At 30.5% G+C, this 25761-nt stretch overlaps 1 protein-coding gene across 2 annotated transcripts in view; it reads right to left on the bottom strand.

Moving 5' to 3' along the window:
* The window catches only part of LOC111623507 (epidermal growth factor receptor-like), a 61110-nt gene that overhangs the window by 30488 nt on the left and 4861 nt on the right, over window positions 1-25761 (bottom strand). The window contains exons 1-10 of one of the 2 annotated variants that reach the window (XM_023366106.1): window positions 13491-13898; window positions 5984-6388; window positions 5287-5411; window positions 4988-5198; window positions 4778-4915; window positions 3645-3835; window positions 3305-3548; window positions 3079-3202; window positions 2618-2991; window positions 2392-2524 (exon numbers count right to left, since the gene is read on the bottom strand). In XM_023366106.1, the coding sequence (XP_023221874.1) occupies window positions 2392-2524; window positions 2618-2991; window positions 3079-3202; window positions 3305-3548; window positions 3645-3835; window positions 4778-4915; window positions 4988-5198; window positions 5287-5411; window positions 5984-6188 (1745 nt within the window). In that variant the 5' untranslated portion in view covers window positions 6189-6388; window positions 13491-13898. Of the gene's footprint in view, window positions 1-2391; window positions 2525-2617; window positions 2992-3078; window positions 3203-3304; window positions 3549-3644; window positions 3836-4777; window positions 4916-4987; window positions 5199-5286; window positions 5412-5983; window positions 6389-13490; window positions 13899-25761 lie in introns of those variants that run through there. The other variant, XM_023366107.1, reaches the window with a different exon arrangement.

A 25761-nucleotide genomic window follows, 5' to 3' on the forward strand; every position in this document is an offset into this window, starting at 1 on the left:
GACCTACATTATAAATATTATAATTATATAATTTATAAACTGTAGTTATTATAGAAGTACAAAGCCACTATTTGATGTAGAAATTTAATATGCTAAATTTTTAAGTAAAAAAGAAAAATCTATTAAGAAAAACATAAGACTAATATCTATATATGCAACTGACTACAGATGTTGTGCAGTTCATATTGTATCTGCTTCTACATAATCAAAATTTCATGTTAAATGATGTACTAAAAATGTTGATTCATAGAATATTAATCTAAAAAAGAAAATGCAACATATTATTAAATTTTTTATAAGTACACAATTATATATTTTTTGATTTACTAATTTAATATACGAACCAAAAGTAATGATGATGATGGAAATGGTTTTATAGATATGTAAAAAAGAAAAGAATCTACATAAATAAATTATCTTCAAAGAGGATTAAAGTTAAAAAATAGAAATTTTTATAAGTTTTTTTTTTTTAGAATTATTAAAATATGATTATTGCATTCTTAGATGAAATAAAGATGATGTTTATTTGAGAATGTAGTTTTTTCAATTATTTTATTTGAAATTTTAGATTAAAAGATTACTTTCTTTTTTATTTAAACTGATTTTCTTTAAAGAAATGTATTGATTCAAATTACAAAGAAAGACTCTTTCAAATCTCCTTTAGTAATTAAACTACTAACCAACATATATATCTAGAAATAAGAAATTGGATACAGTTAAAAGATACAGTCATTATATTATACAAAAACAGAAACAGTCAAATTTCTAATAATGTTTTGCATATAGATCAGAATACTACATTTAAGACTATATATAAAAGATTAGGAAAGAAAGAACGACTATATATAAAAGTTAAGAGAATTTAATCTAATTAATTAATCTATGATTTAATGTGTCAATCTTTCTAGAGGGTTCTTTTCATATTTTTATAGATAGAATTTTTTTGTAATTAATTATTATATTTTTATAGATATTTGAGTATTTATTGAATTTGGGGATTCTATCAAATCCAAAAAAATACCAATAACTGAACATAATTCTGAATTTTTTTTTATTTTATAAATGAATTTCCAAAAATTTTTCTGTAAAACAATTAACAAAGACAAATTCTTTGCAATACTAATAACTGACATACCAAAAATTCATACCTATGTAATTTAATGTTGTAATATGATAGACATAATATAGCTTTAAAATATATAATACAATGATATATAAATAAAAGGAAAAACAATATTTTATTTTTATGCTCAACTGAGACTAAATTTTGTCTTTTTGCAACAAATAAAATGATTATTTAATGCATTATTATATTTAAAAAAGTTTGTAATGCATAAAATTTACTAAAATATAACACAAGTAAATTAAACATTTTTAAATATGGTGTAGTAACAGAATGTTAAAGAGGTCTTATTGATGTTAACTTGGTGTTGCCCAGTGGAGAACATTTAGAATTTTTAATGTAAATGATTTATATATCCTATCCTATAACCCATCTACAATAATTTATATGCAATATACATATTGTATATTTATAATCATATATTTCTTTTTCATCAAAGTTTTTTATTATAAATTTTTAAGTGAAATAATTCAGGTTTAGTAGAAAGCATAATACTAAGGGGAAATTCTTTATCAAAGGACATCTATTATTAAAACTATAGTACAATTTAGATTCATTATATAATTAGTAAATTTCAAACTAACTTCAGTCTCCACAAAGTAAAATGAAAACAAAATAGGATGACATATGAAGGGAAAATCAGTCTTGCCAACTGCATTTTTTGAAAAATTTGACTGTTATTTCAGAATTTCAAAATATACATTTGAAAACAAGGTTTATACACACTTTCCTATATAGTTTTCAAGTGGGCCAAATATTTCTCCCATCATGGCACAAATTTAAATACTATTCTCATAGAATGAGTCTAGTTGCTTATGCAATCACAGTCAAATGGCTGTCTTCACATCTTCATCACTTTCAAAGTGATGAAAATGTGAAAACAGCAAACAGTTTAAAAGTGACCAGTTAACATCTATTTGAGGAGGTCAAGATGGTGATAAAAAAAATGGCCTGATCTGAGCATCCTGGAAGCTCATCATTTAGTTTCCAAATTTCTCACATCTTGCCATGATAGACTTTTTAGTCCCCATATAAAGCACTCACTCATTTGGTGTACATTATTGTTTCATGGAATAAAAACTTGTTCAAAATATTAAATTTATTTAATATCTTGAACAAATAATTAAACATATATTTTTATATTTTGCTATATACTATAGTTACATTTTCTTTTATAAAACTGTTATAACTAATAATATTTTTTACAAATAAAAAAAGTGTAAGAAGAAAATATGTTAAGTTTCTAATTTATAACAGTTTTTACTCACCCTTTGGAAGTATTACAACTTTCTATACAAGTATCACCTAAACGATAGGAAGCACATGAAAGACATTCTTCTGGTCCTAAACCCCAACAACCATCCTTAGAACATTGAGGATCACATACTAGACCATTTCGTTCTGTAATAAAATAAATAAATTTTATAATTCATAATTTATATTTTATTGTATCATACCTATTACAAAATAAATGAAATGTAATATGATACTAACTACAAGTATCTTTGTCAGCATTTCTCTCCAGGAAATTATTATTGTTGTTTGAACCTGAATGTGTAATTCTGTTCCAATCAATAGAATTAGCAAAACATAAATCTTGATTTTCCAAAATTGCAATTATTCCCGATTTCACTTTCTTCAAAGAATGCAAATTTAGTGATTTAAGAGATGTTTTCACTATATACAATGCTGCTGATAATTCTGTCAATTGTCTTCCGTCTATGATTTCCAGATTGCGAAAATAACTTAAATTTGTAAAATCTCGATGAGAACCCTGTATACTAACAAAGCCAGTTACTTCTTTTAATGTACTGAATACTTCTAATTTACTTGGATGCATTTTTCCATGTAAAGGACCAAATGTGAAACTATTGTTAAAAAATTAAGAAAATGTTAAAAATGAAAGAAAAAATTCAAGTTTGATATTTGTTATTTCAGAAAATTCTTTAACATACTTGCTATAAACTTCTTGAAATCCACCAAACGATGTATCAAGAATAGTGAGAGATCCTTCTATAATGGTACATCTTCTAAAACTATCAATATTATCTGCATGAACAACGTCAACTCCTTGGCAATCTGAAAATTATTATTTTTTTTATAAAACATTTACATAATCATTTTCATGTTATATATTAATATGGGCATTTTTCCAGATTATTGTTTGAATAAATTACTAACTTTTAGGACAAGGACCATCACATGGTACACATTCACCATCTTCTGCTTTTTTGTTTGGAGGACAAGATCGAACACAAGCACCACTGTCTCTCAACAAATGTTCTGGACACGTCTTAACACATGTTGCTCCATAAGCATATTTTCCATCAGGATTACTCTCCCAGGAATAAGTTGCTGGATTATATCTTCTCATTGGAGGGCATTCTTGTTTGCAAACACTGTCATCGTAGAAATTCCGACAAGCCTAAAATTTTCAGTAAATTTATTTAGTTTTTGTATATGAAGAACATCAAAATTTACAAAAGAAAAATAATGACATAAACAGTTTGGAAATATTTACCAAACAGTCACTCATAGTTGGTCCAGTGCAACCACCTGCACAAAATAAATGACAGCATTCTCTTGGTTTGGGACCAAAACAACGCCCTTGATGACATTGAGGGGAACAGTTAATTTTTGAAAATTGCTGACAATTTTCTGACCCTTCTCCCCAGCAAGATTGATGAGGACAAGACTGATCACAAGGAGGACCTACAAAAATAAATATTATAGTAATTTAATAATGTTTCTCAAATATATTATTTTTAATTATTTAACTTCTCATAGAAATAAGATTCCAGTAGTTAACATATAAATCTTATTTTATGTAAAACTAAAAATTAATATATACTGTATGATTTATTAAATATGTATTAATAAATCATTATAAGGAAGTAACAACATACAGAATTCTGTATATACATAGATAAGGTTTTAGGAATCTTAATCAAAATAATTGTTTACGATTAGCAAAAAAATTTATTACAAATTAAATTTCAATTTTGAAATAACAATTAAAACTTAAAAGTTTCTTTTTTTTTGTAAGAGTAATTTTCTACATGAATATTTTAAAAATTTTCCATTACAAAATAAAGAGCTAAGTAGAAGTAATTCTAAGTTTATGTTTAAGAAATCCAGGCAAGATTCAACGTTATACTGGTGTGATTAAATTATCCAAAATAGGCCAAGGTTTTTTAATTTTAAAGTAGATGCTATTGTTGCATACGGTCATTATCTCACTGATCTTTCTTGAAATAATTTACACCTGTCTATGAAAAATTGGCAAACAATGTTGCATGATTAGAAGATAATTTTTCGCCACATTAAACTGAAATTTTTAAAGTTATAATTTTTTTATTTTTTTAAACTTTATTTTATGCAAGTTTAGTTAGCTATAGATTTTGTTCTATTTAATTTGATACAAACATAAACTATTCTTTCTTATGTAATATAAACAAAAATACACTCTTTATATCTTTAAAATCACTAAAGAGATTTAAGTTTTTAAATTAATTATCAAAAATACTTTTAAACTATTTAACTGTTACATAAAGAAAAATTTAATATTTTTATACAAAAACTTCCCCTAATTTTACATAATGTGATACTTTAAGTTATTCTAACAATTTAGTAATATATTTTTTTTAAACTTACATTCTCTTTCTGGTTGAGTGAAATTATAAACATAAATAATTTTGGCTCCCAATCCAGTAAGAATTTCTTCCCAATTTATTGTTCTCATATGACAAAGGTTATAATTGTTGAAAAATCCCACGCTTCCCGACAAAATATCTGAAAAGATATAAAAGATTTTATTGACAAGTTTAAAACAAAATGACAATAAAACCGAGTCTAAAAACAAACCTCTTAAAGAAGGCATTTCTAAATTATCCATTGTACTGAGAGTGACCAAAAGTGCAAACTGTTCTTCTCTGACATTCAATTTAAATAAGGTACGACCCCTGATAATCATAAGTTTCGGAAGAATAATTCTTTTAATATTAACATGTGATATTAAAACATATCCAGTAACTTCTCTTATTTCTTTTAAGAATGACAAATCCAAGCTTTCATCCTAAGATTAACAAGCAAATATATAATAAACATATAGCTATACAATGTATAATTATAAATTTACTGCAATTTTTTTATTCAAAATTTACCTGTATCCATGTTAATTCTAAATTTCCGTCCACGTATGTACAGTTCGTATATCTGTCTCGTAAATTTTGATAGTGATGTTCGCGATTCGAAGGAACAGACATTCTTCCATTTGTACCAATACATACTGAAAATAAAATCAAAAAAAGCATTCCATTTTTTTTTCTTAAGGTAAACTGTTCTGTTTTTAATTCAGATAAATTACTTTAAAAAATTTATATAAATCTGTTGCAGAATGAAGGAACTTTTCAAATAATTCACATATAATTTTTAGGCAAAAGAATTCATTCTATGATAAAAAATATTCTTAAAAACTAGAAAAAAAAAATCAAAAATTTCTCTTAGAATCATAATATTTGCTGGAGAATTTTGCTGGCTTACAAAAGTTGTAATTTAACAGTTAATAATTTTAACAAAGTGTTTACTAAGTGTATTCACATTATCAATTTTCGATATGAATAACAGTAATAATAATTACAATAAACTAATGTAATGTTTTTAAAATTCACATCTCATTAAAAGATTCATAACAAATAAAAATACACATGAAACATTTATGAAAGTATTATGACGGCAGTCATAATTTTATTTTATATANAGAAGATTATCATAAAAAATAATAATTAAATCATCTTCAATGTACAGCTGCCTTGCTGGAATGCAAATCCACGTTTAAAATATTAAAAAATAAAAACTAACTTTTTCCTCTCGTAAAATATTTTTCTTGTTCCGCTACTTTATTGGCGTAGGGGATAGGAAGAGCACCATTAACACACAACAGATGTATAAGTAACAATGAAGTCCACATCTTCATCACGTACAGCATATACAATTTAGGATTCAGGAACAAAAACAATGAGGTAACATTGTATAAGGCACTTTGTAAATATGTACAGAATTGCATGTTTTGTACCACCTAAGTAAGCACCACAGGTCCAGAATATATCCTGGAAAGCTTTCGCATGGCGAACTATTTGATAACACAAATTTTTGACAGTTTATGCAGTCATATTTAATTTTTCGATGTATGTACATATTACTGAGTTACTTCTTGACATGAGGTAGAATAAAATATCCACTTTGGAAATATGGATTTAACAAGTTCTGTAAAAAAGAAAAAAAGTTAAATTTAAATGTTGCCTAACTTAATGATTGATGCAATGGTACAGAAGATATCGTTCGTGTGAAATCATAGTAAGAAAAACTGCGGGGATATCATTAGAATTCAGATAACTAATAGGAAAACAAGTAACTGATGGTAACAGACTATTATACAAAAAAAAAAGTTTAGGAGCCCTTCCCACATATGCAAGATAACTCTACATGATAAATCCAGAATGGCAAGATTTTTTTAGATAAATCATTAACGACAATAATAGACGACATATGAAGAAGTACTAATGAAGTAATCAATTTAGATTTCAGACATGCAATCATTTAACTTGGATTTATTCAACCTGGACGAGTTCATTACAGAGGTGGTTGCTTCCGAGAAGTCAAAATTTAGAGTAATTCGTCTATTTTATTGTTTTAAGAAAGTAAAGAATGGAATTTTCCTTCAGGTGCGTCGTCTCGTAAAACAACTCGAGTGTTTTAAACTATTAGAACAGCTTTGGGGCAGTTTACCAGGAACAGATATAACCTACGCACCGGCGCAATTTTCTACAAAAAATTATTAGCTTCATTATCAGATTTTTATCTGGACAAGTTTTTACTTATAATGTGTAAGTATAATAAAAAATGATAATTAACTCCTCATTTATCGCATAGGTAATTGCAATTTTGTGTGATGAAACCTCCGCATCTCGACTAATTTAATTTTGTAGATGGTCCCCGCCTTTCAAAAGCTTTGAAATACACAGAAAGAAGTGTGATTTTTAAATGAACTTCTTACAAAAACGAAAGGGAAGAGAGAGAGAGAAAAAAAAAAACAGTTAAAAACATAAAAGTTTAAAACTGTTAATGGATTATCAGAAAGGTATAACAAAAGGGCTTCTCTTCATTATTATAACGAACAGATGTAAAGGAATAAAATACAATTTCCGTTGAAGTGACTATGGCGTGTTGGAGAAGTGGCCGCGATTCACTAGACTACATCCAGTCACGTTATAATTATATAAACCAAGTGGTCGGTTCAGTTTTTTGAACCTCCTTTCCGAACGTGGGATACTAGGATGTTTACGAGCTATCGTGCGAAAGCCTTACAGCCACACTGTTAAAACTTTTCTATAGTTTTTCTCAATACTCTATTGTTCTGTTTTGAATGTTAATCATTCTTCATTGTTTTCTGGATTCGAAGATTTTGTCTCGTTAGCATACGAGTGTGAAATAGTCGCCTCGGAGGAAAATTTTGTTACGTGGCCAATTCTTCGACTTGGTGATGTTACAAAGGAGAAAGAAATTGCGTGTGGTGAAACATCCGAAAGAAAAATAATTTACAGATTCCATTATTTTAATTTTTCGTGCAGACATATTTTTATTGTTCGCGACTTAACGATTTTTAACTAGTAAAACAGAGGATCGACTTTCGATGTTTCGTTTTGCTATCAAAATACATTAGTACTAAGAAAAACAAACAAACAAACTGTTAAAAACATGTTGAAAAAAGACTTTCTTTCGAATTTAACGGCAAATTTTTTAAATTTTTCTTAAATTACTTTATTGTTTTTAAAAAGTTTTCTTATTGTTCCTAGATTATAAAGCGGTTTGATGTTTTTAAAAAGAAAAAACTGCAGAAATTTAAAAGAATTCAAAACAAAATCTATAATAGAATCGACCAGTTTATCGCTTGTTTAGTCCAGGTAAGATAAATGGAGGAGAATTAGCTCCGAGCAGTTTTCGGGTCATCAGCTTAGCGCCCATAGCTGGCAAATAGAAAATGGTTTATATTTGTGACGAATTTCCCGACACGATTTCTAGTAAAAAGGTCGATACGTTTTCGTGGAACATTACAAAACTTTTACGAAAATCTTACGTACAGTACAGTACATTCACCCGTGCGCGTACCTCCGTTTGTCTCGCTACTAGAGATTAATCTTAGCATAATCGACTCCCCTCAGTGGAAGGCATGGGCATTATAACAGTGGGGGTTTGACTTCTAATGAATTTCCGTAAGATGAGATATGATTCGTTCCACAGAATGAAAGATATTCTTTCTTTAGGCAACGGACTAAGCGAGATGACTTAAAAATCTATATTTATAGCTTATTGTACTCGTACTTATAAACTCTGGGGGTCCAAACGAGATAGACAACTCTTATAAAATAAAAACTATTATTGTTAATATATTAAAATTTCTCTAGAACTGATAGAAAAATAATTACTCAGAAATTAAGCTATATATTCAAACAAGTTTTAAATTATTTTTATAAAAACATTTCCAGAAATATGGGAAAATCGGTTACAAACTCAGTTATCTGAAAATACCGGTTTCTTTTTTACTCAGAAATATATCCTTGTAATATTTATTCGGAAGGAGAAAAAAAAAAACAACAGAAAACTTGGCCAATAACATACATAAAAAAACTGAAGTATGCGTTATTGTACCTAACCGAGTCCTTAATTAAACGGGACATAACCTTCCATATAAGCGGTACCCCAACAATCACGACTCCATTAAGATGTGTACGATTTAATTACTAATAAGAATATTAATTAGGATTAAAAGTATACAACTTGAAAATAATGGAAATTACGAAACTTTTAGATTTAAATATCATTAAGTTCGAGCGAATCTTCGATTAGAAAAGAAAGAAAAAGAAGAAGAAGTACAGTCGAGTTTGGCGCCAAAATTCGATTTCCAGTTCTGCAAGATTTTTGCCAACTTTTCCAAGAACTATAGACGATATCTTATCGTATTGCCCACCAAATATAACATGTTAGTTGCGTAGTAAAATAGATTACAATGTTTAAAAGTAGGAATATTCGACTAAAACGACTAAGAAGAAAGACCAAAGAATTGATAGAATAAATTAGTACATTTTTAGTTGTTGGAAAAGGGAGGTAAATTTACAAATTCGTAGTAGTAAAAGATTTCTGTGAAGTAATTAACTAGTCAATTATGTCAACTAAAAGGCCACTTTATAGATAAATAATATCTTATCGAAACGTTTTTCGTTATCAATATTCTTAAAAGTAATTCAGATAATGATTTAGTTGCGTCGTAATCGTTATGTACGCATTGAGAAACTATGCAAATAATTCCTTATAAAAACCATAAACACGTTAAATTTTCGAACTTTATTGATTTAGCGATAAAATCGGATGGAAATTTTAAGTTAATTGCGTTTTTTCGTAAGTTTACGTGCCTAACAGTAAGTTAAGAATTAGTATTTGCGTTATAAATGACGAAGGATTATATTCTGATTTCGCTGAAATGAAATTTCAATTTGTAAACCATGTAATTTTGACGGTAGAGAAGGTGAAAATTGTTTTTAAGCTAGACATTTGATGTAAAACTTGAAACCGAAATGATCGGAATGTCGACCAGGAACAACTAACCTAGCATACATGGTTGAAGTCCAACACCTCTCTCTGTACGAAGGCGTTCGGAGGATTAAATTACTTTAAAACTGGCAGTACCAAGTGGCGTCTGAACTGACCGGGAAGTTATTCCACGCAAAATTGTTTCCATACTGTCGAAAAATGATCGGTTTACTAACAGCGGGACATGTGCTACGTAACGCTAAGTAACGCATCCATGGTGTATCGATTCCAACTACTTTACTAAATTAATCCGGTATTTTTTTTACGTAATAAAAAGTAACATAATTTGAAATTAATGTAAATTTAACAACGACGATAATAGAGAACAATTTGTTATTTTTTTTAATCCTCCAGCGGCCCTACCCTTCCTAGTATTATAAAAAAAAAAACTTAAAAAGCAACAGGTTTCCGCGTTCGGCAAAGGTTGTGAGAACCTCTCCAGGTAGCAGAGTTCTCCCCTCTGAAGTTTCTCATTGTTGGTAACCTGCTGGGGAAGTTAAATTTGGCCCTATTTTTTTTTTTTTTTCTTTCTTCTTACAGTCGACTACAATCAGGTTTCTCGTTCATATAAAGTATATATATAGAAGCTTTTCTACAACCGAAACAGCTACAGTTAATTATAGTAACAGTTTACAATGTTTTATTAATGATGAAATTAAGTACAATTAATATACACACTTATGAATGACTGAAAAATATCAACTTTATCATTTAAATGACGTTCTAAAGTGGTTTTTAACGAGAAGAAAATAATAGAAAATGTTTGTAAAAGAATACGAATTACGAAGTGTTTGATAATAATTTGTTAAGATTTCGGGCTGTTAAAATCAATAAATAAATAATTCGTTGTTACAAAATTCGCGTAATCGTGTTTCAAAGGGGAGAAAAACTTTTATAAATAAGTAAAATCGATGCTAGACACGAATCGTTACATAAATAATGCGTATATTGCAAAAATTAAGTGGAATATTTCAACAAAATATAGAACAATCATCCTATTATTGCTGAAAATTTTTCCTCGATAATTTTCGTCATTATTTTCCCTAAAATATTTTTACATGAAAAGTATTTTCGTTCTATAATCGTGTCTTTAAATCAACTTTTATTTATTTCAAAACACGAAAAAAAAACAAATAAAAAATTCCTAATAATAGATAGAAATAATAAGGTAGTATATATATATATATATATTTTGTCCATGATTTTTCGTAATGAAAAAGTGAAAAACACACAACAGAAATTGAAAAAGTTGGTCCTATATAATCACGGATAAGAACAATTAAACGGATTGATGTTACTATTAATAAATACAATGTGTGTTTACAATTACGTGACATCTTTCTCTGCATTTTTATGAATAAAGTACTCCAGAGGCTGATGAAGTACAAAATTTCTTTCTATTAGTAATGAATTTTGTACTTCATGAGACTCTGAAACTACTCTACTTGATACTTTTTCAAGCAGATTCCAGGAAATTATTCGATATATTTAGATATTTATTTGACGAGCATATTAGTATAATTGTTCTATACAATTAAGTAATATGTTGTATGTAAATTATATAAGTTCGATATCGATCCTTTTATCAAAATAAACAATTTGTGAATAAATATATTGTCTAAAGAATACAAACAAATATCTTCCTTCATTTTAAACCATGTAAAAGTATACGTATTTCTTTTTTCAAATCATTATATTATCTTAGAATCACTATCAAGTCCTTTAAAATTTTACAGTTTTTAATCAAAACATTCCCAAATTTATGCTATCGAATGTAACGTATCCGAATCAAACTAGTTTCGTGTGTGATGGAAAAACGGACATAGCATTTGAAACGTAGCGCCGTGACTGGTTGATTCGGATCGTTGGTTCCTGTTTGTGATGGAAAAAGAGAAGAAAAAAAACTTTTTTTTTTAGCTGGTGACATTCCATCCGAAAAGATGACTCCCCTCGGGCCACGCATCGTTCTGCACTATTAAATTTTCTATGCGGTAAAAATACTGGCGATTGTGCGGAAGTGGTACTAACTATCTAATAATTGACACTAAAGACGTATCGGTGGCTAATATATTTCATAGAGTAAACAAAATTGATTAATCTTAAATTGTTAGTATATTCTCTTATAATAATAATAATAATAATAATAAATATAATAGATTAAATATTGAGGTTAAACATCATAAACGTTACTATAGAACAGAAGAAATGCTTTTAAAAGGATTAATAAGGAATGAAATTTTATCTATTTTAATTTACTTTGTAAGACTAAATCTGAATAAATAAAATATGAGATTTTCTAGATTGTTATTTTATATTCTTTAGTATATACTGTAATGATAATTTTAACAAATTGCTATACCCAATGATTAATCATAACAGTAGAAAATTCGATTTCGAACTGCGATTAGCATTCTTTTATTATACACTAGAACAAAGGTTTTCACGAGTCGATCTTCTTGAGCCAATGGCACAATATTAACAAGTTTTGTTAGCATACCAATGGGTTAGTGTTGCATCAAAGATGCTCTTGACTTATAAAAGAATATGTAGCATTAAAGACATGTTTTCTTTTTATTAAAATAGCATTTTTTAAATTATTTTTGAAGTATTTTGATACTACTATGAGAAGTTCGCGACCACAGATTGAGAAGTATTGAGCATAGTTTTCCTTATAGCAACTATTGTATATGTCGGAAGGGAGGGGTCGTCTCTTCGCGAACTCTAGATGGAGTATATACGCATCCTTATGAATACAAACAGCTCTAAAAATATAAATATTAAGAGGAAAACAGATTCAAATAATAATAATAAAAAAGTTCAATTATAATCTTCAGGAAACGCTTTTTGAAAGTTCAAAGATCGTTTTTCCTTCTAAACCCATAATAAAACCATAATTTGGGGTATTATCGATATCATACTTTAACTATCAGCAACAACGTATTTCACTATGTCAGAAAACGGTCAGATCTGTTTACAGAAACTTTATCTACTTTAATTCCGAGCATAAAACATTAAAAAAAAAAAAAACTACAACTACTAAATCTTCAAATCCTTTCGGTCAGACAAAGACAGTTGAACAAACTTCTAAGTTGAGATTACAATATTTGTTTACGCAAATTCCATTTCTATCCAATCCAATTGGTTTCTTTTGGTCTCCAATCTCTACCCCCCTACAGGTAGAACAAGGTAGAGCGAAAACAGCCCCAGGCATTTCTATTTAAACATGTTTTTCTGTAACGTTCGCCAATCAGGAGCGAGGCCATAACCACAAATCAGGTGATTTAGAAATTATCATTAAACGTTTGAGTTTGTATTCGAGTATGTAACCAAATAATTAACAAAAAGTATCGAGAAAAAAGAAAATAAAAAGAATATTCTTCGTACAATGTTAAGTAATTCGAGAAAATACAGATAAAAATTACATTTATATTCGTGCCAAAATATCTTGACAGGTAACATAGAAACGCCACAAGTATTAGTAGCAACTAACATAAAGAAAATAAAAGTTTGCGAAAGTAGGCTGTACTTGTAAGTCAACTTGCAGCTGGCAAAAACACACCAGGTATATACTCTTAACTAATCTTTGACCCAAGCTAAATCAGGGGGGGGATATGGTATCGCGCAACGTCACTTAGAACGATACGTAACTGTCATTGCATCAATCTATTTAAAGTAGCAATAAAAATAAATCGAATTAAGTGACGTGAAAAAAAAAACTTACCTGGCACTCGATTCTGCTATGACAATCCCGACCAGCGGGTAGATAAAACTACCTGTAGATGAACTGTACACACATACTTTCAACTGGCAACACTTACAGAAGAATTCGACACATCCAAACGCGCAGCTACATCATCCGTAACTGGACACTACAAAGTCGTGTGCGTCAAATAGAAATGCACGCGATCTTTCACCTCTCTCTCTTCTTCGTTGGTACAGTCGTTCGCTAGAGTTGCGGAGCGACTCGATCAGAGAGGCCCTCCTCGTAACTCCAGGTAAGTTTATCAAGGAATGCTGGGAAGGAGCTGTCCTGCCTGAGGCGCGGCAACACTTCACTTGTATCGCTTTGAGTTAGCAATGCATCTATCGAAACAAACTAACAAAGAACTTTGCATTTTCCAAATGATTAAATCGTTTTCTCCTTTCTTGCATTAAAATTTAGAAAATAATACCAAAAAAAAAAAAACAAAATAAAATCTCTTTGTTCGTTCTCCCAGTAACTGATATTCGAGTAGTTTCTTATCAACAAAGTAGGCGTTATCTTTTAAATTATTCATAACAAATAAAATACATTGCCATACACAAGACCCCATGACATTTTTCTCGCTAAAATCGAACCCGATTGCATACATTTTTTTTTTCCTTATTTCGTAGGATTATTTAATTATTTTTATATGGAATTGTTATATAAAAAAAAGGGAACAATGAAGTAATGTTTTAAAAACTAATAAAAAAAACTTTGCTCGACATAAAGAAGGGGAAAAATGGGCACATTACAATTTGCATAATTTGTCGCAGGGGTCATTTGTACGCGGGTGACCGTGCAATCTGTGATGTCATAAACAAAACGTATTATTAATATAAAGTACAATTGAATACGCTGCGATTGTTCGGATTTTATGATTAATATACATTAAAAAATTATAAACGGGTTAATTAGTTTATGCAGTTTAAAGATAATTTTTATTTCCAGTTCGGTTTATTTGACGCGACGTTAAAAAATAATTATCTTCACTGATTATCAATTTAAAAAGGATTTAATATTTATTTTAAAAAAGCCTTAATGAACTGTAATCAATCTTCGCATATTAAATGTATTACTTTTCATCGTAACTACTATAAAATTACTCGATAATAAAACGGAATTTTAGAATAATTTTTATACCTTTAAAAAAAAAAAAAAATACCTAATCAATTAGTTGTTAAATTTTGATTTTATTTTCTGGATTGTAATGTATTTTATTACATAAAAAACATGAAATATTTATATTTTTCTTCTATTATAAATACGAAGGAATTGACTTTCAAAATAAAGTGCGTTTATCTACCGGGCCATTGTTTTATTCTATCGAGTGGACTTTTTAAGAAATCCTTAAACAATAAACAGTAGTAATCTCCGAAAGTTATTGAAACAGTTAAAAGGCAAAAAAGATGCTAACGAAATGTTGTAAACAAGGGTGCAGCGAGACATCAGTTTACTGCTTTTAAGAAAGTTTGCGCTCACTAAAACACACCTGCAACTCATAGGTGAGGTATGTCCTATATTTACAGTGGATAAAGTAAGAGATTTTTCTATTGGCTTTTCGAAAAATTATGGTTATATAAATACTCGTATATATATTAAATAGATTTTAATATGTGTTTAGGTATAAAATATTTATTTTATTTAAGATCTTATTAACGCTTTTAATCATTCAGATGGAGTAATATAATCGAAGTGAAGGTCAAATTTCACAACCGAATCTTTGTAAGTTTATTTCATTAAATGGCCTTAATAAAATAATTTATCACCGATTCAAAAGACAGTAATTAATACATAACAACAGGAAATTTTGTCGCTTAAAATGACACTAAACCTATAGATCTTACTCCCAATATAAAATTAATTTAACCATAAACTGTCTAAAACATTAGAAAAATTGTCAAATTAATCAAAATAGGAGACGTATTCTATTTTCAAGGAGAAAAGGTGTCATTGATAATGACATCAACGAACACACGTGCTTACAACTAAAACTAATAGCAATGCCCACCTGTATTTCTGACAGAATTGCACACTAAGGTGCAATTCTGTCAGAACCCTAACAAATTTCGCTGAAGGATGAATACAATAGCCCCCTCCAATACAATGTATCGAATTTTTATGACTCTTGAATAGTTGGGTACCCACAAAACAAAATAATCAATACGTGTAATCTTTTTAAAATGCACGTGTATTATTAATTGATAAAATGAAGCTTGAAGAATGGATTAAAACAATCCAACAGAATTATTTAAGGATCGACGGGTGTTAGAAAGAATGTATGGGATTGTGCTTAAAATATTTACGATATAAGCACAACCGTCTGGTTATTTATATATCAATATATACAGATAATATTATACATTACTATTGCAATGATGATAAATACTAGACTTTTTTTTTATTTTATAGATAACAGTTTCTATAAAATGATGTTACTTTTTATCAAAATTATAAGAAAAGATAAAGTAGACAAATAAGAGACTATTTTAGAACTGAATTAGTATCCTGTACTTAAAAATATTAGCCAATGTAAATTTTCTATTTCGAAAATTTAAATTGAAAATATACAGTTTACGAAGTTCGGAGATAATTATATGATTTAAGGAAGTTCCATTTGTGCAGCTAGCGTAAAAATATTTATATTGTTCATCTGACAATAAAAAAAAAATTATAATCGAACAAATAATATAGTAAGGATTTAGTCTAATAAATTTTTTTCCTATGTAATAAATGAGTTCAGTGAAGCAGAACGATCTGATTAACTAATCTTCATCGTCACTTTGAAGTCGGATTGGATTTGTTACGCGAGAAAGCATCTGACAATGGGCTACACTACCAGCTTCCATTATGGGCGAGTCTAACCCTTAATGGATAAAATGAAGGGACAACAACGTCAGCCAGGATGAATAAGGATAGGGATAACTATCCATGAAAAATCAGGCTAATCCTCGTTGATTTCAAATCCTAATCCTCAAGAGAACATCCACTCGAAATCGCTTATAGTTTTTATAATTTGCCTATTACACTCTTATTAAAAATATCTTTTATATATAAGTAGGAACAACTTAAAATAATAATTATAGTATAAACACTACTACTCTGAAACCATTCATTTTCATGTTTAAAAAAACATTTTAAATGATTCTCTTTACTGAATTAGATGTCATTGTCTGTCATCTCAATGAGTCAACAAACTTCAGATATTAAGAGACTCGGAAAAAAATTCAATGGTGATGTCATTCTTAAGCAAGGAACAATCAAGATCCGATGCTATCGCGGATACTTTAACTACCCTACCATCGCGTATATGAAGTCACATGACCAATTACATTCACCCCTAGCTAGTTGTATAGGTGAGTAACCATTGTATGGTTGTTCGATCGATATATACGAAGATCCTCCGGGGAGAGAGAAAAAAAAACTGTTTACTGTGAGTCGAATAGACGAGTCATATAAAAGAAGAGCTCGGGTTATCGGGTGGATAATAGTTGAATGACTGACGTAATATAATCGGACGTAATCAAAAGAGCGACATTTGAATTTACTTAAAGCCGTTAACAAAGTAAAACTATTATAAAAAGCTGTTAATTTCTTAGCGGATAACGTGTAAAAAAAAAAAAAAACGGTCAAGGTAAGCCGTAGTCCAGTAGAGTCCAGATGACATAGAGAAAAAGTGATACAGGAAACAGTTGAACTTGATCCACTTGTTTCACGAAAGAGGAAAGACGGCGCCAAGGATTTGTCATATTGCAGTTCAGTGTACTCCCATTGGTTAACAAAGAGGGAAAACTGATTAGGAAAAATATATTCAAAATGTTATTTTTCTGTCCGTCAGTTTTTATATAAATTTTCGTTTTCCTCGAAGCCGTTAATTTCAGAATTATATAAGTAGTTTCTGTTAAACACGACGTTAAAAAAAAGTTTCATTCTTTATAGGGTTAATATATTTAAGTTTTAGAATATGCATAAGGCAGGGAAATAATATATTTTCGAAATGAAAAACGCCAGCAATGTCGAAAGACGAGTGAAAATTTACAGTCGCGAAGTCGACGAAATGTAAGGAATTAGTTTCTTGAGGGCAACAAGGCAGAAGTGAAGATCACGAAAAGTGTATAAATATGTAACTAAAATTCTTGAGATAATATCTAGGTGAGAGAAATGGTTGTGCGGGCTCGCTCTATAATAAACGAGAAAGACAGTATGAACAGAAGTAGAGAAAGGATGGATCGGAAAACCGGTTTGACTAAGGGGATAAATAGAAGCAACGATATTCCGAAGGGAAAATTTGGGATGGAACAATAGGTGAAGAGGGGAACCTTTTCTTATCGTCGGGGAGACGTTTGGAAGATACTGGTTTGTATAAGAAAAAACCAACCCAAAATCCTTACCTATCCCGCATCACCTTTAAGCTTTGTCTAGCCGAGAATCAGAGTACGAGTGTTCCCATCGTTTTTGAAATCGTTTCGTAGCAAACATCTCAATTTATCTGCCGATTCTGAATTTATTTAATTAAAATCTAAATTTATCAAATAACATGTAATGAAAACAGGGTGTGCAGGAGTAAGCTGTATAGGACTAAATGCTGTCGTGAAATCTACCACCGTTCGGATGAAAAAAAAAACAACCATTTTCTAAACTGCACTTCCTCCGGATTCGAACTTTTGTCGTTCATCCGTCAATTAACAGAAAAACACAAAAAACTCGTTTATCGCCAAATATTTTTATGTATTCAAATTTATAGAACAATAGCGACAACAAAAGTGGCAGATGAAAAAAAAAAAAGTCCAGACCACAATGGAACGCAGAAAAGCGAAGCGATTAAGCCTCCAATTAAATAATATAAGCGAGATATGAAAGAATTAACAGCAAAAAAGCTCTGCTCTGAGGCTTCGTGACTAGTCTAGAGGCGGTCTATCCCTGGGCGTTCTGCATACGTCATATCGGAGCCAAAGCCAGAGCTAACCAGTCATTAATGTTCATATCACTGCAGCTATACATCATTGCTTAGTCCGTTTTTACAGTTCGGCCGAGGGAGTCGTGAGTGGCCTTGTATGGCAGCATTCCTCAACAGGTTTTCGTGATCTGTTGTCGGGTCAACACCATGCCATTGGTCCATGTTATTTCCTATTAATTACGTATTGCTCACTACTTTTTTTTCTACTACCTCTATGTTTCGAAAATCGTCTCTGAGGTGGTTATCGCCTTCGGATCCTATTTCGACGTTGTTTTGTCTACTCGAAAAATATCTAATGTCCAATGAGTCATAAATTTACAAAACATCAAAATGTCGATGTATGTTTTTACAAAAATAAACAGTAAATTTTCATCCGATCCATTCGGAGAATATATTAAATAAGAAAACTCTTCGGAATAAGTGTAAAAATAAACTTCTTCGGCATAAAAAAAACTCAAAATAAATATAAAACATTTACGTTAAAATCTTCAAAATATTCTTGTCTTTCCCTCAATTGTCACCGAGCGATGTGATATTAGAGACGGCTCGAAGTCCAACAAAATAAGTAAATACCGTATCTATATCTCATTTCGTTAGCAACATATCAATTTTCTTGTTGCTATAGAATTGATTAAAACAAAAAAAAAAAAAATCTAATATGGAGAAGGATCTGCTAGTGTAATTCCGTAGCATTATGTTATATTTTTCATTAATTAAACTTACTTCGAATAATCGTTATCGGTTGGAAAAAGTCCAAAAGTCATCGTTCGTTTCATTATAGATTTCATTGCGGTCGATAAAAATACCATGCAAAAACAACAGCAACGATCGATATACAATGTTCACTTTGAGTTTTTCTACCTTTAATAAACATGGTTACAAAGTATAATAATAATAATAAAACAAAGACTGTTACAATCGAAGAATGTTAAATAAATAAATAATTATCAATATTCTAAATAGAAAACTTCCTTTTCTGAAAGTTTAGTTTTAACTTTTTCTAATTATTAATAAAATAATAATAATAACGAACAAATACAGAATAAACACCGTTCCGTAATATTTCTTTTTCGATCACATAATAATTCTCGGATCTGACGAATAAGTAAATTATTAGAAACGAAAACCGCGTAGGTTATAAAATACACGAGGCAGGACATACAACGGTAGAAAACAGAAAAATGAAAAGCAACGAAGAAGTTTTAACGTTTCTACGTTAAAGAGTATAATTATAGACACTTTTCTCCTTTGGGAACTATAAACGATTCCCATCGAATTGCCCGAAAAGACGACCCTTCACAACAAAGAGGTCTTGTTGGGTGTAAATTCCAACGCTTTCCATTAGGGGGGTTGACCACGAGTAAGGGCGAACGAAACCCAACTGACCTTGATAGAACAGGATGGTTCGTAAACGTGAACAGTNTCGGCCTTGGCAAATGATCCGATATACCGATACAAAAACGGAAGTTTCCGATATCTTAATGCCAACGTCTGTCGTCTATACACCAAGATTGGCATTCTCCTTTGGGAACTATAAGCGATTCCCATCGAATTGCCCGAAAAGACGACCCTTCACAACAAAGAGGTCTTGTTGGGTGTAAATTCCAACGCTTTCCATTAGGGGGGTTGACCACGAGTAAGGGCGAACGAAACCCAACTGACCTTGATAGAACAGGATGGTTCGTAAACGTGAACAGTTAACTCGGAGGATAATCATCTCGCACATCTAGCCATCGTTTTGGCGCCAAAAGTGACGTCAGATCTCTATTTATCGGCTTTGTTTTAAAAAATAATACGAGACTAATAAGCTGGATCGAGATCGATTTAGGTGTAACGAACGTCGCGGGCCAATCTATATTGTTTACAAAAACCATTTAATTTAATATCAATTACAATATTAGAGAGGTTGCGGCCGAAGTTTTCATCTCTCAAACGTGAACGCTGAACGTCGAGCCAGCTTACAAGAAGATGGGCTCGACGTTCGGCGTTCACGTTTGAGAGATGAAAACTTCGGCCGCAAACTCGCTATTAAGTTACTAGGAATAAACTTTAAAATCTCTTTACATTCTCCCGTAGTTACGAAGAGGTTAAATCATTTTTTACGTGTGTTTACGTAACTGAACTTTAGTGAACTTCCCGATTGTTTGTAACTTTTGAAAATAAGATTTTTTATCGTACAAACAGATGAGTATTTAACGTACAGCGTCATAAGGACACCGCCCTGGGTGGTCGCCTCGACCGTCCACGCAGACACTTCGTCCTTGCACTCTCCTAAATCACAGTTCGAATCGTCAAGGTCGGTCCTACGACTCCGGGAGACGTTAATACAAACACAACCGACTTTTCGATAACGTCACAAATCCCCTTCGTCGCGTAATAATAAATAATACCGCTCGTGTTATCGTAAAAAAAAAAAATAAAAATATACTAGTCCGACTTTCAATATCGATACATATGAAATCTGTACCAAAAGTAATAATAAAGAAGTGGGTGTTTTTAATGTTCTTTCGACATCTGTTCCATCTTAACCTCGTTCCGAACATTGTGAGAGGCGCAATGAAGTGGGAAATGAAAATTATCGGGGTGACAATCTGTCCCATTTACGCCGCACATGTCACTATACACGACAAATCGAACAGGATACGACTACCGAAAACAAAAAGAAATATCCCCAAACATTTCTTTCTAATGATCGCGACCTACAAAAAAAAGTGTGGAAAGTAAAAATAAATTGGTAAGGGGTGCTTGTTGATCTAATTTGCTTGTAAAAAAAATAGAAAACAATTAGTTTCTCAGAGATACCGGTAGTTTATATACAATTCAATAAATACAACTATTTTTTCTTCTTCTTTTGAATGACTCAGAATTTGAAAACGTTTCAAAACGTTAGAACTAATGATCAATGTAATTTTTTCATCTTATTAAACTATTTTTAAAATATTACTTTTCTTTAAAACAAAAGCGAAAGAAGAAGAAGAAGGAAAAAAGCCCCTTTCTGTAACAAATCTCGAATAACTCTGACCCGACATTTCTAGCCTGAGGAAGTTCTGGGTCTTCTAGAGTCACGAATGTATTCCAGTTATTTCTCATAAACATTCTCCACTTCGGCCTGCCATGCACAACTATTTCCCCCGAATTTGATTTTTTTTATTATTATTATTACAGTATTATAAAAACAACGAGCTCCAACGGACATAAGACGCATATATTAATTAATATACTTTCACCTACTATTACCGATAAGGCGTAGGTGTATTTATATCCACCTCTTCACCCGTTTGTGGTGTTGGCAGGTACTGTTTTTCCTGTTTGACAACAGAAGTTGGCACACTTCGACGAAATCAAAATTGACAGCTCGTCTCTAAGTAAAACCGAATACTTTGCTAACAAAGAAAAATCATTGTGACAGCTGAAGATGATTCAACCGAACGTGAGCCGATTCCCTCATAAGCTTTCCCATTATGTTGTTTTTGGAGAAGAAAAACTAGTCTCAATTCCTGCAGCTTCAGCGCAGTCGATGGCCTTTAAGCGCCACTCGCGCCATCTAGTAGCTGGCAACTGAAACAAAAAAATTGCTATCCCGAAGTTATTATTATTAGCGAGGTTGCGGCCGAAGTTTTCATCTCTAAAACGTGAACGTCGAACGTCGAGCGCTACTTACAAGAAGCGGCGCTCGACGTTCGACGTTCACGTTTTAGAGATGAAAACTTCGGCCATTATATTATTTTTCTAAACTAATCCGCTATTTATAGATTTTATACACAAATAATTTTATTCGGATTAGGATTTACACGTGAAACTATGAGACACGGTGGTGTAAAAATCTCTTGCAACGATCAATCGATGATTGTATATCGGACAAGACGTATCGGTAGATATTATTTTAGTTTAGGAAACATTAGGGGGGAACCATTCCACCCGTCGATTTCGTTCGGCACGCCGAAACAACTGAACCACGCCAAATTATTCCACGGCTTGTTTATGGAATGAGTATTGCCATCTGTTGCCAAGAAGGAGAACTGTGTGGGGAACCAGTTGGGTAGTCGAGTCGGCCTTGGCAAATGATCCGATACACCGATACAAAAACGGAAGTTTCCGATATCTTAATGCCAACGTCTGTCGTCTATACACCAAGATTGGCATATGAAGCATGTTTTTTTTTTTTTTTTTACGGCGATGTAACTAGATATTCGAGTATCACTTCCTGATGGTTATAATCGGGATTAAGAGTGTTTTGAGGCCGTCTTGGCCTACTTAACAAAACCACCATTCAACTAATGTAATTAACTTTTATAATTTTATATATATGATATTTCCGAATAAATCTATTTAAAGAACTCTCTGACATTCTTACTTTTTGAATCATTTGCGGTAGCGGGATGATCTCACAAACACACACACTCACACAAGGAAAAAAAAAAGAAGTGTAATAATGGTAGTCGGAAGTTTGAATGGGATTTCGAAAAATCGCAAGGTGAGCCAAGAGGGAGGTCGGTTTTGCCCCCGTACTGACTATCACTAGAATGACTTATAACACAGGTGGGAATCTGGCCAAGACTTTTATAACAGGAAGTGGCAAGAAGAAAGAAGAGTGGGGAGAAGAGGAAAAAAAAACTAAGTTGGGATATATTCCTGACTAGACTGAACTCTAGCTAAGATCTATAGTACATTCATTGATCGGTTTACGGATCTTTTCGCTTAGAAAAATTGTAAAATATAATTTATTGAATCATAAAATTGAAAAACTGGATGTTTTTATATAAGTATGACTAATGAAAATTTTTAATTATTACTTTTATTTTATGAAACTTTAAAAATGAGTACATTTAAGTTATATTTATTGATTTACAGATGTTCTATAAATATTTCAATAATCAAATAAATTAATTATTAATGTTTAATTTCTGTTTTTACGCTGTAATTCCGCTACTTACAAGTATTGATTTTTTTTATTGTTTTATACAATAGACATTATTTAAGATTATATTATATCAAACAAATACTAGTTTATATTATCTACTATAAATTATTTATTTATTTAATATAAAATAATTATCAAAATATTTACTATATATATATTATTAGAAACAAACCAAAATTGTTGTTTTTACTTTACCTACCTGATGTTTTTACATAGTAATTAACAAACATTTGACCTAAATTTAGAGATTTTTTTTGTCAACTTCTTAATGTCCGAAATGTATGTTTATACAGTATTAATATGGATCAAGTATATACAATTTTAAGCGTTATTTTGTTTTTAACATTTAATTTTACGTCATAATAATAATAATAATAATAATAGGAAGAAATATAATTGACAAGCCTTATTACGGGTAGTGTGTGAGAATGTTTTGTTTCTTCCATACTAAGCGATGACTTTAATGTGTGATTCGTCCGTACGAAAGCTCACACCCTGGGCGTTATTATTAAAACCGCGCTATACTCTCGATTATCCGTGGGCGCATTGTTGAGCACCACAATAAATGTTATTACATTAAAACTAATTTTACATAAATTATTCTTTACATTTAGTATATTTATATTTAGGCCTATATAAATGTAAGATGTAGTGTGGTTTTTCAAATGAAAATACACACTTATACATACAGTAACACATTAAAAATACAGTCGACCTCCTATAACACTGTTGATAATTCCGTTTTATATGAATTCCATGTTGTACGAATCACTTAGATTTTACAAATACGTGAGCCGTTCACAGCTCGGCACATGTATTTGTAAAATCTAAGTGACTCGTACAACATGGAATTCATATAAAACGGAATAATCAACATTGTTATAGGGGGGTCGACTGTAATTTTGTTTTAATCTCATCAGGTAATTTATTATTGTTAAATTAAATTCGAATTAGAAGATTTATTAAAATTGAATGATTATTATAAAATTTTACAGATAAATCTTGTATTTTCGAACATTTTAATTGTTCTAAATTAAATTACTGTAACTTCCTTTTTTTTTTTTTTAATATAAAATAATATTCCATTTGCCATACACTTAAAATAATATAAAGGTTATAGACTTTTCTATCAATTTAATTAGGTTAAATTTAAATAAAGCAAAAGTAGTTTTCTTCAGCTAGTGTAAAAGAAAAATTAGGTAAATTTCGACAATTGGATACCAAATACAGAATATGGCAGAGAATACAACGAAAACGATTATAAGAATTCTTTTTAACTTTCTTCAACCGACTTTTCGTTAAGTAGTTAACGGGGACAACAGAATAGTTCCGCACCCTTGAATCCCATTGGGTATAGTTAACTACCAAGCTAACAAAAATGCATGAATGACTTTAACCGATTTTGGATGGAAGCCAAAAGAACGAATAAACGATCAACACGTTACGTACAGTACAATAATATTCAAGAAATGTTTTATTGAACTTAAGTTTAAATCGATTGCATTAAAGAATGCTCTTGCGTTTTCTTACGAAACTAGCGACCGTCTATTGTTTGTCAATGCATGATGGAGCAGATATGAAACGAACCAAAACGTATTCTGTCAACGGTTTTTGACTGAAATACAACTGAATGTTTGGCCTTTCTTTAATAGAATAACTGCTTTGAAATCTTAAAAAAAAAAAAATGAAAATGACGGCCGATTACTTAAACTCGACTCGCAGCGAATACTTTTATTTCACGTATTGATTCATAAATTTTATAGTACTGTACTTAATACATCTTCAAAAAATCGAGTTGAAATACAATATAATAAGTAACGTTTCCGGTTTTAACATCTAATCGTTAACGGCAATTAAGATGCATACAATGAATCTTTAACGTTTATTCTTCAATGTACTCGATAGAAAACAAGCCACTTTAATTCTTTCAAGCATAAATATTGATATCTTTTTCAATTATTCCTTCCAAAAATATGCCAAACGGTAAAGATTAATTAAATTATTATTGCATGTACTATACTTAACTGAGCTTCAGATAAACAATGATTAAATGAATTATGCTATTAGTTATAGTCAATACTATTAGTCTATCCGTCTGTCCGTGTAAAATTATAAATGCTCTTAACAGATGTTCGAAAGATCGCGGATTCAATGAAGGTCAACAGGCCTATATAAAAAGAAGAAGAAAAAAAAATTGTGAAAGTGCTATTTAATTAAAGACCATGAGAGGTTTTTACACTAATTACTCATCGTTTCGTATAATTTATAATAGAAAAATAGTTATTGAATAGATTATTTTCGATATGTTTAGCAACAATAATACAAAACGCTGTCAGAGTTCCTAGATAGTACAGTATTCCGCGCACACAAAA

The sequence above is a fragment of the Centruroides sculpturatus genome, unplaced genomic scaffold, assembly GCF_000671375.1.
Source record: "Centruroides sculpturatus isolate CEXI.00-Female unplaced genomic scaffold, Cexi_2.0 scaffold278, whole genome shotgun sequence".
NCBI lineage: Eukaryota > Metazoa > Arthropoda > Arachnida > Scorpiones > Buthidae > Centruroides > Centruroides sculpturatus.